This window comes from Peromyscus leucopus, chromosome 7, assembly GCF_004664715.2.
Source record: "Peromyscus leucopus breed LL Stock chromosome 7, UCI_PerLeu_2.1, whole genome shotgun sequence".
Lineage (NCBI taxonomy): Eukaryota > Metazoa > Chordata > Mammalia > Rodentia > Cricetidae > Peromyscus > Peromyscus leucopus.
In genome coordinates, this window is record NC_051069.1 from 2,340,126 (window position 1) to 2,355,580 (window position 15,455).

The window sequence follows — 15,455 nt, forward strand, 5'->3', positions numbered from 1 at the left end:
CTTTGTCCACAGTTTCTTCCTTGTTCCTGGAAGACTGTGGCTGGATGGTCTTGGGACCTGGGACTCATCCTGTTACTTCTGAGCATAGACCAACTTCCCGCCCACTGGCCCTCCCTGCTCATTCTGGGTACCCCCTCAGTTCTCAGCAGACAAACAGGCCTGAGCTTGTTATTGACTCAAAGGACAGTGTCAAAGGGTCCTTGAAGGATAAGTGGATGGCAGGCCTACCTGTACAATGTTCTAGACTGGGTGATTTAGCGTAAGCTCAGGCAGGTCACAAACCCTTGAAAATCTAGTGGTGTAACCTAGACTATATGATGGGAACATCTGAGAGCACAATGATTGCCCTTGACCTCAAAACTCAGAGGTAGCGAAAACAATCTTTGGAAACAGAAGAATGAGATCAATAGGATGAAAAAAACCCCCAAAACTGGAAAGTATTTTCAACTTTTCTTTTTTTTTTTTTTTTTTTGTTTGTTTCAAAACAGGGTCTCACTATGTAGCTCTGGTATCTTGAAACTCACTCTGTAGACCAGGCTGGCCTTGAACTCAGCAGGATCCACCAGCCTCTGCCTCTATGTGCTACTATGCCCAGCCAATGTATATATATATTTACTTTTGTGTGTTTGTGTGAATGCATACTATGTGTGTGCAGGTGCCCACAGATGTCAGAAGAATGTATTCGATCCCCTGGAATTCTGGGCAGGTGTAAGCTGCCGGATGTGGCTGCTGGAAACTGAACTTGAGTCCCCTGCAAGAATAGCAAGCCCTCTCCTCCAGCCCCTAAAATTTTCTGTGTTCAGCTAAGACCATAAGTGGCTTGTGGCCTTTCTAAGGAACAGCTCTCCACGCATTGGCTGCTCAGCAAACAAGCATGCTGAACTCATCTTCCCAATTGTCTTCGTCTATCAGAACACTCCTGCCCGAGGCTAATGGCGAGTTTAATTCTCACTCATTTCAAACCATCGTGTGACCATTGGGGCCTGGCTCTCCAGGGTGCTGAATATATCCACACTTACCAGGGTTTCCTGGAATTCCCGTTTGTCATCGATGTCATCCACCTTGTAGGACCCCGAGAGGCTCAGGTAGTAGTAGTAGTCCATGCTGGTGATGCCAAGGCTTTGCTTCTGCTCTGCAGAGGCGCCCTCGATGAGCTGCACGAGAGCACACAGGAGGCGTCAAGACAGGGTCCACAAATCACCCACAGTCACCTCATGGTTTCGGGATCACCATCCCCGAGCCCAGGTGGAGAAAACTCTCTAAGCTCATATTCCAAAATTCTCAGCGGTTCTACCCTGCAGAATCCGAGTGAATTTATAAAAATAGCATTTTGGGTTGTAGTTGTCTTAACCCCAGATCCAGTTTTTAGCTGCAAGCTCCAGTTTTTGTTGTTTATGGTGTATGGGTGTTGCCTGTACGTATGTATGTGTACCATGCGCATGCTAGTGCCCATGGAGGCCAGAAGAGGGCATCAGATCCCCTGGAACTGAGTTACAGATGGCTGGGAGACATGTGGGTTCTGGAAACTGAACCTGGTCCTCTGAAAGAGCACTCTTGAGTACTGAACCATCTCCCCAGCCCACCTTCCAGTTCGTAACGCTGATAAAGCCTGAGAGAGCTCAGTTTTTCTTCCTGTCAGCCCGAGAACTGAATGCTGTACTAGTGATCCTGGGGGAAAGTAGAATACAAAGTAGACCACAGCCACTGAGTTCCTGCCCAACTTAGCTCTTCTATGTTTCTCGCCCCAGGGGGTGTATTTTAGAATGGCCACGGGTTATTTCTCTGGCACTCTGAAACCTCCTGACCTACTGAGTTCCTTTGCTCGCTTCATGCTTATGGTTCAAGATGGGACTTCTTTGCTTCCTGTTCCTGCCATCGTGCCTGCCACCTGTTGCCATGGTGTCCCCACCATGGCCTCTGACCCTCTGAACTGTAAGCCCAAATAAAAACTTTTTTTCCCATAAGTTGCCTTGGTCATGGTGTTTTAATCACAGTGGCAGAAAAGTAACTAATACAAGCACTGTCTCCAGTTTATTCGGTGCTGGGGATTGAACCCGAGGCTTCGTGCATGCCAGGCGAGCACTCTCCCACTGAGCCTCATCCCCAGCCCCTGAACACTCTTTTGTTCCGCCCACTCCCTTTCCCCTATATTTGCTCTTGTCTGCAGACCACACCTCCCTCCTGTTCAGTCTTCTCGCTCAGACACACGCGCCCTTCTCTCTTGCATCTCCAAGCACCCACTTCCCGGGCTCTGTCTGCACATGCGCCTCTCTCTGCCTTCACTGAGAGTTGCTTCTTGACGCTGAGCTTCTTCAAGCTGCACAGTCTGCTTCGGAGCTCACTGGGATGTAGCCACACCCGATAGCGTCTCCTCTTACCGCTCTGACAAAATCGCTCTCCTGCCCTTCTTTCTCGTGGCTCAATCCGGCAGGCTGCTCTTGGTCTTGGCCCACTTCCTTCTCCCAAGAGATTTGATCCTGAGGCTTTCTGGAGAGCAGTGCTGACCCCGCCAGGCCCCTTTATCCTACATATGTGTTTCCCTGGTCCTGGATAGATGCCATATTTCTCTCCATATTTGCTATGTACTTTTTTTTTTTTAACAGAAAGGTACTGAAAGAACTGGTTGCCATTGAAGATGCCTGTGTAACTGAGAGATTGACTGTGAGCTTCTCCCATAAGGTAATTTCTTTCTAACCTAGAGATCCTAGAACAAAACCAGACCAAAGAGAAAACAAACTACGGATCCCTAATATGAAAATAATCATTAAGTTAACTTGAACATTACAATTTCGAATATGGCATGCTTATATTTCTACATACTCAGAAACATTTTTCTAAATAGCTGGATGGGCAAGGTCTAGAGGCACATAATTATGATCTCAGCTACTTGAGAGGCTAAGGTAGGAGGATCACAAGTTTGAGGCCTGCCTGGGTTACCAAGTGAGTTCAAGGCCAGCCTAGTCACTCAGTGAGACTCTGTCTCAAAATAGAAGAAATAAAAAGAAGGTTGAGGCTCTAACTCTGGAAGGGTGCTTGCCTGGCACATAGGAGGCGGAGTTAGCTCTCCCATTCTGGACAATAAAAACAACAACTGAACTGGATGATTACTAAAGCCTGAAACACACTTAGAGCATCTTGAGGGTTGGGGAGATGGCTTAGTGGTTAAGCACACTTAACTACTCTTACAGAACTCCTGGGTTCAGATCCCAGCACCCACATGGTGGTTCACAAACATCTGTAACTCCAGTTCTAGGGGATCTGACGCCCTTTTCTGAACTCCACTGACATTAGGCATACATGTGGTACACAGACATATATGCAGGCAAAACATTTATACACATAAAATAAAATTTAAAAATCTAAAAAAAAAATCATTTTTTAAAAAGCATCTCGCTCTCTGTGCCGACCTAGACTCTGCTTGGGTTCTGAGGGCCTGAGGAGGGGTATTCTGAGCTTGCTCTGAGGATCCCAAGCCTATTGAAACACACTCATCCAATAGTGAACCTGTTGGAGGTATCTGCCCCTGGACACTTGGCTCCCGTCACCTGACTCCTTGCTCAACACCTCCTCCCGTCTCTATCTGGGGTGCTCCCTCCTTAGTCATCCCTGATATTCCCATACCTCTGACTCTCCCCACACAAATTCCTACTTGGCAAATAAGCAAACAAACCTCTTACTTCCTTTTTGAAGTTTGTCAACAATTCCTTAATCATTTCACTTTGGGGAAATTTGCCTTGCTACCCTAATTGGAACTCAGCACTCCTTGAGAACAGGGGCATTTTTATGCCCATTTTAGACACTTGCACAAACCCCGTGTGCATCTTTCTGGGCTTGTTAGGCTACTGCCTACCCCTGAGGGTTGAGAGGGAAAAAACTGATCATATTCATGCTACCGCACACTTGGAGATCAGAAGACAACCAGAGGCTCTTTCTCACCAGGTGGGTTCCAGGAATTGAACTCAGGTCCTCGGGCTTGGCATCAAAGGTCTTTCTCCTCTGAGCCATCTCACTGGCCTCCCCAGTTTTGTTTTTTTAATATGGAGAAGGGAGAAACGAGTGAGAAAGAAAATCTATGAAGGAAAACCTGGTAGAAAATGTGGAAGCTCCTTTCTCCCGGGTTCCTCATCACCACTCTGGACTTTTCCAGAAGGAAGTTGGAGATCTTGCCACCATCTGGTTCCCCACCTGGACTGAACTGGATTTCAAAGTATTTTCCCTGCAAGAAAATTAGCAATTTCCTTTAGTACTTGGTAAACAAAAACACAGTGCTCCAAACAGACTTTGAATACAGGGTATAATTCAAGGAAATCCATTACTGGGAGACATTCGGGTTACCCCCGGCTCTGAGCTAGACTTCCTAACTTTTTTCATAGCAAACAATACCCCCGAGCTTGCCAGTCACACGGTTCTGCATTCAGAGGATCTATCCCAGGGCCAGACTAAATAAGGAGATGCTTGTAATCGCTCACTTTCTCCCCATTTATGTCTGTCTGAAGACTGGGACAGAAAACCATAGAGCGCCAAGGTTGCCACATTGTTCTTCTAGAAGGGTGTATTAATCTTCAAACCAGCAGGATTCTGGTTACCATTCTCTATAATGCTTGCCTATCTAAGATACAGAAAATTGATATGGCTTTGAACTTATGTTTCCTAATAATTAGTGAGAGTATCATTTGATGCTATCAGGCACAGCAGAGAGAGAAAGACAGACAGACTTTTCTCCTTTTTGATGTCATTAAGCATGGCACAGAGAGAAAAAAACTATACTCCCACCCCCCATTAGGGTTATATGGTTATAAACATAGGGCCCTTGTTATTTCTAAAGACTGACTAAGTTATCCTCTCAGAATAACAGGAAAAGGCAAGGGTAGTCATAGCGATGTTTCCCCTGCTCTCTAAGGAAGGCGAGTATGAGTGGGTAGCTAAAGGGTTAAAGTTGGTAGTGTCTATTTTTGCAAGGCAGGTTAAGAATGATAATTAGGGGAGAAAGGTCATGTGGAAAATTCATTCACAGCGTCTTTCTTTTGTCGTTGCCTAGAAAGGTCAGAAGAAAACATGCCGAATACGAAAGCTGAAGCAAGCAAGAACAATAGCAGGCAATGAGGAGCGTGCAGCAGGTTTCACAGAGAGCCATCAGAGACCTTGACAGTGACTACCTGAGACCGCCGGAAGACGTCTCTAGGAAGTAAGACCTTCCTTTCTGAATAAAGGCCAACACCAACATGGTGGTATACATCTGAATTCCAGCACTTGGGGGTGGGGGTGGGGCATAGACAACCATCCTAGGCTACATAAAGAATTCAAGGCTAGCCTGGGCTATGTGGGAGACTGTCTCAAAAGAAAAATCATTAAATGAAAAAAATTAAGTAAATGCTTTTTTTTTTTTGAAGTGAAAAAGAAACTGTTTTTCTTTGAAAGTCCCACCCACTATTTATCTTGAAAACAGCCCACTGTCAGCCTCACAGATGGCTCTTGCCTGAGTGCCAGACAGGCTGTATGGTTGAAATAGGACACTAAATCTCTAGGTATTTTTCTTTCTTTCTTTCTTTTTTTTAAGATTTATTTATTTATTATGTACACAGTGTTCTACCTGCACACATGCCTGCATGCCAGAAGAGAACACCAGATCTCATTACAGATGGTTGTGAGCCACCATGTGGTTGCTGGAAACTGAACTTAGGTCCTCCGAATGAGCAGCCAGTGCTCTTAACCACTGAGCCATCTCACCAGCCCCTCTAGGCATTTGTATTTGTTTTTGTAATACACCTTTTGGCCTTTTGGAATGGTCACATTTCAATACTCCACCGCCAAGACTTCCAGTCAGAAACATTTAAGAAAGGCATTCACAACAAGGCAAGGGTGACCTTGTCCTAACCCTGGGTACACGGAGTTAGGAGGCGCTGTGGCCAGGGGCTCTTCATTCTGTGAGCATACAGAAAGCAGATTCAGAAATCCAGGGGAGGCAGGGAGAAGCCTAGAGGAAGGAAAGTCTACCAGGTGCTCCCTTACCCCAAGTGTCCGCTCCCTGAAGACCAAGCTCGAAGGAGCCAAGTCCCGGCGAGCAGGCCTGGATCTCGGGCTTTCCGCCCCTGCAAGCAGGCCTGGATCTCCGGCTTTCTCTAGCCTACTCATTTCTTTCCTTCAGGCACCTGAAGACTTCCTCAGGACAAGGACTCTCCCTTTCATCAACTGTTATTTTTGTAACTAAGGCAACTCAAGAAGTGAGCCAGTTTTGAAGTTATCTTGTTTGCATTCAAAACTCAAAATAATTTCTGCCAAAGGACACACTGCTTAGAAGGTAAGGGAGAAGACTGAAAAGCCCGTCCCTTCAGGATGCGGGAGGTGCTCCTGGGACCGGAGTCTGGACACTTACGAATCGGCTGGAGTTGTTGTTGCGCACTGTCTTGGCATTCCCAAAGGCCTCCAGGAGGGGGTTGGACTGCAGGATGATATCCTTGACATGCTGTTGCAGCAGACAAGAGGGAGTTAGGAACATAATGGACGCTCATCACATGAGGTCAAACTCAACTTCCCCCCAAGTCCTGCTTTCTGAACATCGTAAGGTAAGAGGCCCCCATCCATATGTCCTGGAGAGTTTCTGGATAGTTCATTGTAGTTTTGCTTTGTTTAATTGAGATAGGATTTTACTATGTAGCCCTGGTTGGCCTGGATCTCACTATGTAGACCAGGCTGGCCTCAAACTCACAGAGATAGATCTGCTTCTGCCTCCTGAGTGCTAGGATTGAAGATGTGCATTTCAATGCCCAATTGTTTCTTTCTTTCTTTCTTTCTTTCTTTCTTTCTTTCTTTCTTTCTTTCTTTCTTTCTTTCTCTCTCTCTCTCTCTCTCTCTCTCTCTCTCTCTCTCCCTCCCTCCCTCCCTCCCTCCCTCCCTCCCTCCCTCCCTCCCTCCCTCTCTTTCTTTCTTTCTTTCGAAACAGAGTGACATGTTGCTCAGGCTAGCCTCAACCCTGATATGTAGCTGAAGACAACTTTGAACTCCAGATCCTCCCGCCCCCTCTTCCCAAGTGCTAAGATTACAGGCATGTGCCACCCCACATGGTTTACACTGTGCTGGGGATCAAACCCAGGGCTTGTGCCTGCTAATCAAGTACTCTGCCACCCAAGCCACCTCTGCAGTTGATAATTTATTAATGTATTCTTGCATGGCCCCAGAATCCTACTTATGTGACCAGGTTTCCCAGCTCCTCTTAGTTTGAAGCAGCATCCTAAAGCTGGGGTGCCCCCAGGAGCCCAGAGGCCACACTGGTCTGGGACTGGTTTTCCATGCTGCTTGCTGTGACTCTCTCCTGCACTCCTGGGTAAGGTGACAGTCACAATGGGGAGGAAAGAGAAGCATGAAGAAGCTCGCCATTGCATCTTACCCCAGTGTTCCAACCCTGACACTGGAGCCAAGACTTAGCTAGATGGCAGCGAATCAGTTTCTCCTTCCCAAACATCTCTAGAAACACAATCTTATGTTGTCTCAAACTTTAGATGTGCACCAGTCCCCTGGGAGTCTTGTTAAAATGCAGAGGTAGGTTTAATAGGTCTGGGGCAGGGCCCAGGAAGCTGCATTTCAAAGCACTCCCTGCTCCCAGGGAGCTTGCAGCCAAGGCTGGGTCAGACCCTCAGGACCCACACGGTGGAAGGAGTGACCCAACACCCTTAAGGCAGTCCTGGCGTTACTGCCTCATCCAGGGTGGATTCACACTGAGGTCAGCCAGGACCAAGAGCAAGCACATCTTCTGACACAGCTCCTAGCCAACAACAGGAGAAGAATTTAGCGCGCACACTCCAGTCCTATGTCAGATTTAGAGGCGTGCAAAACACATCACAGACATGAGGCTTCTCAGTGGATAGGACTCAGTGCTGGCTTTGGACAGTGACTCGCTCCTTCTACGTCTAATCATTCACATGCTATGATTAAATGTGTTCCAGAAACAACAAGTCTTCTGGCTCATGCTCTTGAGCTACTGACTAATTTGAAGCCAAGAGTTCTGGATCAATGTCCTCAAAGGAAAACAGGAAGAGAAAAATCAACATTAACCGTCTGCAGCTTGGCCACTGGGTCACAGGCCATAGCAAACAGGGCTGGAAGAAGATACTAAAACTGACCATGGGACAAGCCTATATGCTCCCCTGGTACCCTCAAACATCCCAGAGGAGAGAATGCCACACGCTTAGGAGGGAGCATCCCATTCCACACAAGCAGTGATAGTCACTAGCTCCAAAGCAAACTCTGGGTGGTCCCACCATCCGGTCAGTTCCAGACTTAGCTCCATACCTAAGCCGCCTCTCTCCTTTACAATCCAGGGCTGTATATAAACTTTGCATATCTTTTAAGGTCAATTTGGAATGTGTGAATCTTTATTATTCCTCTCAATCTTATTTTTGCAGGCTAGATGTGCTACACCACTTAATGATACTCCAGTTTTTCTTAGGGAGACACAGGAAGAAATGATCTTGAAGCTTTTCCCATTAAAAATAAAATCATATCCTTATTTATTATTAATTTTTTTAGAGCTTCTTCATGCTTCTCTTTGGCTGCAGTGCTGGGATTAAACAAACCCAGGACAATGGATTCAGGCATGCTAGGCATGCATTCTTTCTCGCCTCCCTTTTATTACTTTTTATTATTTATTTATTTAGGTTTTTTTCAAGACAGGGTTTCTCTGTGTAACAGTCCTGGAACTCACTTTGTAGACCAGGCTGGCTTCGAACTCACAGAGATCCTCCTGCCTCTGCCTCCCAAGTAATGGGATTAAAGGCGTGTGCCACCAACATCAGCTTTCTTGTAACATCGGCCATCTTTTAAAAGATGGTTTCATTATGCCCAGACTGGCCTCAGCCACGCTACCCTGAACCCTCCACTTTCTTGCCTCCACCTACCTAGTGCTAGGATTATATGCATGTAACCACCACACTTGGTCTACGCAGTGTTGGGGATGAACCCCAGGGCTTGGTACAAGCTAGGAAAGTTCTCTCGCCCAGCCCAGCCAAGCTTCTCAACTCTGAGCTCCATGCCCAGCTCAAGAGATCAGCTGAACCCTTAGCTCAGCTGATAAAGTGGTTACCTAGCATTCATGAAGCCCCGGGCTCCATCCCCAGCTCCAAATAACCTGGACATGGTTGGTGACGCATTCCTGTAACCCCAGAGGTAGAGGCATGAGGTTGAGAAGTTTAAGACTATCCTTGACAACTTAGTAAGATCCCATCTCAAAACAATACCAAACAACAAAACATTAGAACTGCTGTGTGAGATGGTGCCTATGTGTAACTCCCTAGATTTTACTGAGACAGCCTTCATAGACCTGTGCTATCAGATGCTCCGATCAGTAACAAAAGCAACTGTGCTCCAACATTTTTTTTACCAGCAATGTTTATAAGAACTACAGGAGTTCTGACAATGTGATAGATATAATTATTATTATTGATGATGATAGTGGAGTTTTTGTTTGTTTTCTTGTTTTGTTGAGAAGGAGAGATTCATATAACCAAGTCTGGCCTTGCTAGCCTTAAACTTGCTGTGTAGTCAAGCCTTGAACTTCTGATCTTCCAGTTTCTACCTCTGAGTGCTGGGATTACAGGCATGCACCTTCATGCCTGATGCATGTGGTGCTGGGAGTGAACTCAGGGCTTTGTGCGTCCAGGTGAGCTTTCTACCAGGTGAGCTAGACAGATCCCCAGTTCTGATGTAGCTTTAATACAAATTTCTCTTATTTTCATGTTCGATAAATAACTTCAACTTCCCTTCATCTCAGCTACCTTTCATGTCTCTCTTTCTCCGTTTGAATGGCGGCCCTTTTGATTAATTCCTAAGAGCTCATTACATATTAGAAATCTCACTATGAACACATAGTTTCTTTGTGCATTTCATGTACCTTGGTTACACAACCTGTGCTCTGCAAAATAGATTCTTTGCAAAGCTGTAAATAGATCAAAAGTGTGCGTCACCGCACGCAGCTACAGAGTTTCTGAGCCCACCGCAGACTCACCTGGACCTTGGGGCCTCCTCCGGACACTCTGGAGACGTAGCTCATGATGTACTTGGCAGCCACTGTCTTCCCAGCACCGCTTTCACCACTGAGGAGAGAAGGACAAACACCATGAAGTGGTCCCTGCCAGCTCCTTCATTTACTGTCTCCACATGAACAAGTCACAGAGAAACCAGGAAGAAAGGACTCAGGTGGGCGTGGGGACCAGCATGGAGTGAGTTGAGAAAAGTGGGGTCCACAGCAGGCACAACTCACTGCTCTGACCTGGGTGAGCGTGGCGTAGACTGAGCCTTTACCAGTGCCATGCACAGGCCAGACAGCTGAGTTTTCTTTTCTTTTCTTTTTTAGTGATTTCTTTTTATTTTATGTGCATTGGTGTTTGACCTGTATGTATGTCTGTGTAAGTGTGTTGGAGCCTCTGGAACTGAAGTTATAGACAGTTGTGAGCTGCCATGTGGGTGTTGGGAATTGAACCCGGGTCCTCTGGAAGAGCAGCCAAGTGCTCTTAACCGCTGAGCCATCTCTCCAATCCCCAGTTAAGTGGTCCGATCACAGGAGGCATGATTAGAAAAATATAAATATCAGAAGGATAGAATTTTCCAGACATTACAAGTGACATCCACACACATTTTTGTATATGGAAAAAAGGAGGCTATGAAGTAATTTCACGTCACATACTCCACTCTAATTATAGACAAAACATAGTTAGAATTTCATCTTTATTGTTGAGACAGGGTCTCACTACATAGTTAAGGCCGGCCTTGAACTCAAAATCCTACTGCCTCAGTGCCGGGATCCAAGGCATGCATGAGCCACTGCCCCCAGTCAACAGAAATGATTTTTGAAGGACTGGGGTATAGTGCAGAGGTAAGCCTCCTGAGATGCACGAGGCCCAGGGTTCAAGTTCAAAAGGCCCCATTTTTCAAAATATTAGTAGAGATTTAGGTCAGGGTGAGGCGACAATGGGAAAGCTGTTGATCTGGGATAATTCTTTCCTAACCTTTTTGTCATGCTGTGCTATTTTGTTTATATATACATACACATAAATATACATGTATCTAGACATATATATGGAAATGTATATATATACACATATGAATATATATGCAAAAATGGGCACTCTGAGGCTTCAGACTCTGCCTTGATGTAATGCAAGCTTCCTTATTTTAGAAGTGCTAAAATTAAATGATGAGGCAATATTAATCACATCCTGAGAAACAAAGACTACCTTCCGCTGGGTGGCCAGAGTGCACAGCAGTCGCCTTTTGTTAATAGTCTGCTCTCCAAAAAATCCCCATTCTTCCCTCAAAATCCCCCTGAATTCAAAATGACCTCAATTCCAAACATGCTTGACTTCATCTGAAGCCTCATCGTTCTGTGTGTAGCCTAGGTGTTGCCAAAACAGAGCTTGTTAAAGAAACCCACATCTAGAAAAGGACCCAGCATGAAAACTGCAGGCTGTCCTAAGTTCATAGGCTCATACTTGTTGTTTGTTCTTGGTAGTCAAGAGACCGGAGGTGCACACCTTACGTCCTATGAAACTCAAAGACTAGGTGACATCAACAATTGTTTCCAATTGTAGAGTGCTCTCCCCCAGCCACCATCGTCAGAGCAGCTGCGACTACGTACAAGCAGCCTTCAAGAGCCTGCTTGTTAGGTGTCGATGTTGGGGCAGAGGAGAGGGTGGGCAGCGGGTCATTGGATCCTCACCTGGATCTCCTTTCCAGCTGTATGTGATTTTGCCCCAGCTGCAGCTGGCCTCACAGAGGCTCTATTTTATGACTTACTTTATAAGTTGTAACAGTGTAAACACTGAAGAACTTTGGAAAAAGGAAGTGTAGTGTTACAGAAACAGTTACGATAATTATGAGACTGTAACAAGTAAAGACAGGGCAGCTAAGGCTCCTCGGCAATAATGTATCTGGAACAGGTTGATAACAATATAACAGTAATACAGGAAAAAGAAAGGGCAGGACAACTAGAAAAGATATTCCTTGGTCCTAGTTGGCTCTGTGTTGCTGTGATAAAACATCATGATAAAAAGCAACTTAGGGAGGATGGGATTTATTTCGTTTATAGCAGGGCATCATCAAGAGACACCAAAGCAGGAACTCAGAGACCACAGAAGTTCTGCTTGCTGGCTTGCTCCCTGTGGCTTGCTCAGTTTGTTTTCGTATATACCCCAGAACCACCTGGACCCTCCCACATCAATCATTAATCAAGAAAATGCCCCATAAACATGCCTACAGACAATCTGAGGGAGGCAGCTTTTTCCTTGAGGTTGCTCTTCCCAGATGACTCTGGCTTGTGCCAGTTGACAAAATAACCAGCACAGACCTGTTAGGTGGCTGCTACATAAATGATTCTTTTCTCTCTAAAATATCATGGTGCTGAGCATTGAACCCCGAGCTTCATGCATGCCAGGCAAGTGATCTACCACTGAGCTACAAACCCAGCTCTGATAGTGATGTGATTTCTTTTTTAAAAAATAATTATTTTATTTTTAACTACTTGTATGTGTGTGGTTATGTGTGGGTATGTGCACATAAGTGCAGTGCCTATGGTGGCCAGAAGGTGGTATCAGATTCCACTAGAGCTGGAGTTAACAAGCAGCTGAGGGTCATCCAACATGATTGCTAGGAACTGAACTTGGGTCCACTGTGAGAATACTACATACTCTGAACCACAGGCCATTTCTCATGGCCCTGTGATTCTCTTAATGCTTACATTTTTATTTTGTTTTTATGGTTCTATTGTGTGTGTGTGTGTGTGTGTGTGTGTGTGTGTGTGTGTGTGTGTGTGTGGTGTTTGTATAGATGCAGGTGTCATACAGGTGCTTGTGCATATCTGTGCACATGTGTGTGGAAGCCAGAGGATGTCAGAATGTCTTTTCCATTACTTCCCACCTTATCTATCTATCTATCTATCTATCTATCTATCTATCTATCTTGAGGTGGGGTCTCTCACTGAACCCACAGCCTCCTATTGATTGGTTAGACTGGCTGGCTACTGAGCTCTGGGGATCTGCCTCTCCCCCGACCATTCCCAATGCCTGGGTTACAGAGGGCTTACCATTATGCCTGGCACTTATGTTTTTGTTTTTGAGACAGGCAATTAATTATGTATTTTATATTTTTCAAAACATCTTTTCACAAAAAAGGAAAGATCACATCACAATGATAATGAATATTCATCACTTTCATTGCATTACTATTCAACTTTTTTATATATCACCATGACTAATCAGGTTTCTGTAAATTTACATTTTTGTATTCCTTAGAATAAGCTGCCAGAGAGAAAAACACAGCAAACCTAGGAGAGTTCTAAAGTAAAAGTCTAACTATCCCTCTTTAGTGCCCTTGTTTAATAGTGTGACCAGACATGATTTACTGTGTCTCTTAAAAAATGTTTTTAAATGGGGGGGAGGAGGGAGGCGCTCATGCCAACGGTGCTCATGTGGAACTCAGAAGTCAGGATGATTTGAGGGAGATGGTCTCAACTTCAATCTTGTGGATCCTAGGGAATGAACTCAGGTCACTGGGTAAGAAGCATCTTTGAGGACCGACCTGTCTCCCAAACCTGATCAAACATTGTAGCTCATTGTTTGAAGCAAAAGAGCAGAATTATAATGGAGAAAGTAACTCTTTTTCATATATTAAAATAAGTAATGTCAGGTCCAAAAATAGGACATCCGCATTCTCAGTAGCTGTGATTTTCTTTTCTAGGCAATTTAAAATAATTAGTTCTGGCTAAACATTGATCTGAATGCTCGCTTCTTGGTTTCAGTTCATAGGCACTTAAAGGAAAACTTTATTGATCACAGCCGGTAATTTGCTCAAAATAATGGCACAATAATGGGATGTTCCATAATACTGAAGCTTACAGTATATATAACCATAATTGCCCTGGCCTGCTTGAGAGGGGAAAGCACTGGCTAATGTGAAGACACTATGAAGACATGAGACATGATACAGCACACCCCAAACCACTCACTCGGTAGCTCACAGCAGCCATAGCAATTGCCCTTGCCTGTGTATACAGACAATCTTTCCTAATTCCATCGTTCGGTTTGACTTCTAGGGAGAAAGGGCAGAAAATGGTGGAAGTTCAGCTGGGCATGGTGGTGCATGCCTGCAATCTCATCCCTAGGCTGGGGGAGGAGGATCAAATTCCGTGATAGTTTGAGATACACACAGCAAGGACCGTCTCAAACCCTAAGGGCTAGGGATGTAGCTCCACTGGAGAGCGCTCACCTCACATGCTGTCCTCGTTAGTGTTGCTATTACTATGATGGAGCATCATGACCAAAGGCAATGTGGGGAGGAAAGGGTTTATTCGGCTCACACTGCCACATCACTGTTCATCACTGAAGAAAGTCAGGACAGGAACTCAAACAGGACAGGAACCTGGAGGCAGGAGCTGATATAGAGGCCTTGGAGGAGGGCTGCCTACTGGCTTGCTCATCATGGTTTTCTAAGTCTGCTTTGTTATAGGTCCCAAGACCAATAGCCCAGGGGTGGCACCACCCACAATAAAACAGGCCCTCTGGCATCAATCATTAACTAAAATAATGCCCTACAGGCTTACTTGAAGCCTGATCTAAAGGAGGCATTTTCTCAACTGAGGTTCTCTTTCTTCAGAGGAATCCAGCTTGTGTCAAGTTGACATAAAACAAGCCAGAATACATGCCAAAGGCCCTGAGTTTGATTTCCAATGCAGAAAAAAGGAAACAAACAAACAAAAAAACCAACCCAAAAACTCCTTTATAAATTAGGAATGGGGGTGGGGTGGGGGGCTGGCAAGAGGGCTCAGCAGGTACAAGCATTTGTTGCCAAGCCTTGCAACCTGAGTTCAGTCCCCGGGATGCAGTGGAAAGAGAGTATTGAGTCCTACAAGTTGTTTTCTGAACTCCACACATTGCTGTGGCACACATGCACACACATAGGTGCACACACACACACACACACACAAATGTGAAAATAAATTAAGAAATTAAGGAACCTCACCAGTGATCCTTAACTAGGACAGCTCAATATTCTAGATTCTCTCATCATCAGAACTCTAACCTCCAAGGGCAGTTCAGACTAGGAACACTTAACTGGTACAGTGCCCCAGTGTGCTCCAGAGATCAGCAATTCAAAATCAAAGTCAAGACAGACTTTATAGGAAATCCCAACCCAAACAGGAAACAATGGGACGTTTGTGTGTTAGCTGTAAAAGTCGAAACTTCAGCCGATTACGATGTTGTGTTTCTAACTGGATTCTAGGGGACTGTAACTGCTTTTGTGAGTCAGGCTGTTCCTGGCTTCCAAAGCAACGGGGCCTCCAATTCCCTTCCAGTCACTCTAGCAAGTGTGAAAGCATTTCAGCTTTTGTGTTGCTGACTCAGACATCTTGACTGCTGGAAGACTCCATCCTGGGTCTGGAGATCTCTCGGCACTGTTTCTCCAGAGCTGCT

The 15,455-nt window shown here is 45.3% G+C and overlaps 1 protein-coding gene across 1 annotated transcript in view; it reads right to left on the minus strand.

The window, feature by feature from the left end:
• The window catches only part of Myo1e (myosin IE), a 202,002-nt gene that overhangs the window by 78,003 nt on the left and 108,544 nt on the right, over positions 1-15,455 (minus strand). The window contains exons 5-8 of the mRNA XM_028865833.2: positions 9,998-10,085; positions 6,374-6,463; positions 4,085-4,216; positions 1,020-1,154 (exon numbers count right to left, since the gene is read on the minus strand). Coding sequence (XP_028721666.1) covers positions 1,020-1,154; positions 4,085-4,216; positions 6,374-6,463; positions 9,998-10,085 — 445 coding nt within the window. The remainder of the gene's footprint in view (positions 1-1,019; positions 1,155-4,084; positions 4,217-6,373; positions 6,464-9,997; positions 10,086-15,455) is intronic.